The sequence below is a fragment of the Emiliania huxleyi genome (assembly GCF_000372725.1).
Source record: "Emiliania huxleyi CCMP1516 unplaced genomic scaffold EMIHUscaffold_6229, whole genome shotgun sequence".
Classification (NCBI taxonomy): Eukaryota; Haptophyta; order Isochrysidales; family Noelaerhabdaceae; genus Emiliania; species Emiliania huxleyi.
The window spans coordinates 1-1,475 of record NW_005197326.1 but is presented as its reverse complement, the minus strand read 5'-3'; the positions used below and the strand labels follow the sequence as shown (position 1 = coordinate 1,475).

The 1,475-nt window shown below is 67.3% G+C and overlaps 1 protein-coding gene across 1 annotated transcript; it reads right to left on the bottom strand.

Annotated features, from left to right (window-relative positions):
• Positions 1-614: 614 nt before the first annotated feature.
• Positions 615-1,154, bottom strand: EMIHUDRAFT_257464 (hypothetical protein; the record flags this gene model as incomplete). Its single annotated transcript, XM_005763632.1, has 2 exons — positions 615-797; positions 882-1,154. Coding segments are annotated over 2 exons (456 nt in total), but the record flags the coding sequence as incomplete, so codon positions are not given.
• Between the last annotated feature and the right edge of the window lie 321 nt (positions 1,155-1,475).

Sequence of the window (1,475 nt, the reverse complement as noted above, 5' to 3'; positions counted from 1 at the left end):
CCTCTCGGGCGCTGCAAGCTGCGCGATGCGCTCCCCTCCGCCGCTCGGACGCGCCCCTGCCCGACTCACCCTCCGACTCGGCCGCAGACACAGGACGACCGCCAAGAGCGCTGCACCACCCCTCCTCCCAGGGGGGGGGGGGGGGTGCCCTCGAGCAGTAGCACCGCTACCGTTTGAAAGTGTGACACCCCAAAACCGTAAAAAGCATGACAAAAATACGTACGGCTCCCCATCGGAGCGATAATGTGCACATGCTTCTCGCACAGACGTCGGCTCCCCGCGTCTCAGCAGAGATCTCACACTGTCCACTCGCATGGACGATGGAGGAGGGGACGGGGCGAGCTCTCTCGTCTCTCCACACGAAGACACAGGGACGTACACGCTAGGGTCATGGTACACCCCTCACTAGACAGAGCCAGAGGCGGAAAACGGGCAGCGGGCAGAGAGTACTCTCGAGTGCTCTCTGACGCGCAGCCACTCCGCACGAGACTGCTCGGAGACAGCGAGTACGTATTCATGCGCCCACCCCCCCGCCCAACCACCCCCGCACACGGGGCTGGCCGCCGGCACCGCTCTTTGGGCCCCGCCCGCCTCTCTGGCCCGCACGCGAGGGGCTAGATCGCCTTGTAGTGGTCGTCGTCGATGGTCGAGTAGAGGTGCCCGTCGCTCACGAGCTGGTTCACCTGGTTCCGGATCTGCTCGAGCGAGACACCGCTCGCCGCCATCGCCTCGTGGCACTGGGCGATGGCGCAGCCTGCCTCCGAGTGGTCGCCAAACTGCTTGAAGTACTCGAGCACCTGGGGGGAGGGGGCGGGGGGAGGAGTCCAGAGGCCGCATCGCGCCGTGGTGGCTGGGGGGCAAGGGGGGGGATGGGGAGAAACCTGGTCGGAGCCCTCCAATGCGCTTGCGCTGCTGCCATGCACGCCTGAGCCCACACCGGCGCCGCACCCAGACGGCTCCTCAATTGCGGCTGCGGCGGCGAGAGGCACGCTCCCACCAGGTCCGGAGCTGAGGTACTCTCCGGGGTCCGGCGGCGCCGGTGGCGTGATCGGGAAGGTGAGCGTGCACGTGCACTCCTCTTCGTTCCATTGCTCCGTGTACACCGAGTTGGGCTCGACGGGGCCGGGGAGGTGGAAAGAGAGGACCCTCTTGACCTGCAAGAGGAGGGTGGGCGTGTGCAGATGCCGCAGGCGGGGAAGGGGGGTATATTGGGGCGGGGCGGGGGGGGGGGGGGGGGGGGTCCCCCCAATGAACCCCCCCCGGGCTGGGTCTTGCAAGAGGATCTTGAGCTTGGGGTCCCCCCCCTTCCCGTTCTCCCCCCGGAGCTCGACCTGGGGCAGCGGCACAACTCAAGGGTTGGGGTTGCGGCCCCCGGATTTGGGCTGAACCTGTGTGTGTGTGTGTGTTAAAGGGGGTTAAGGCCCGCTTTTTTTGGGGGGGGGGGAGGGGAAACCCGGGGAGAACCCTCTGCGCCG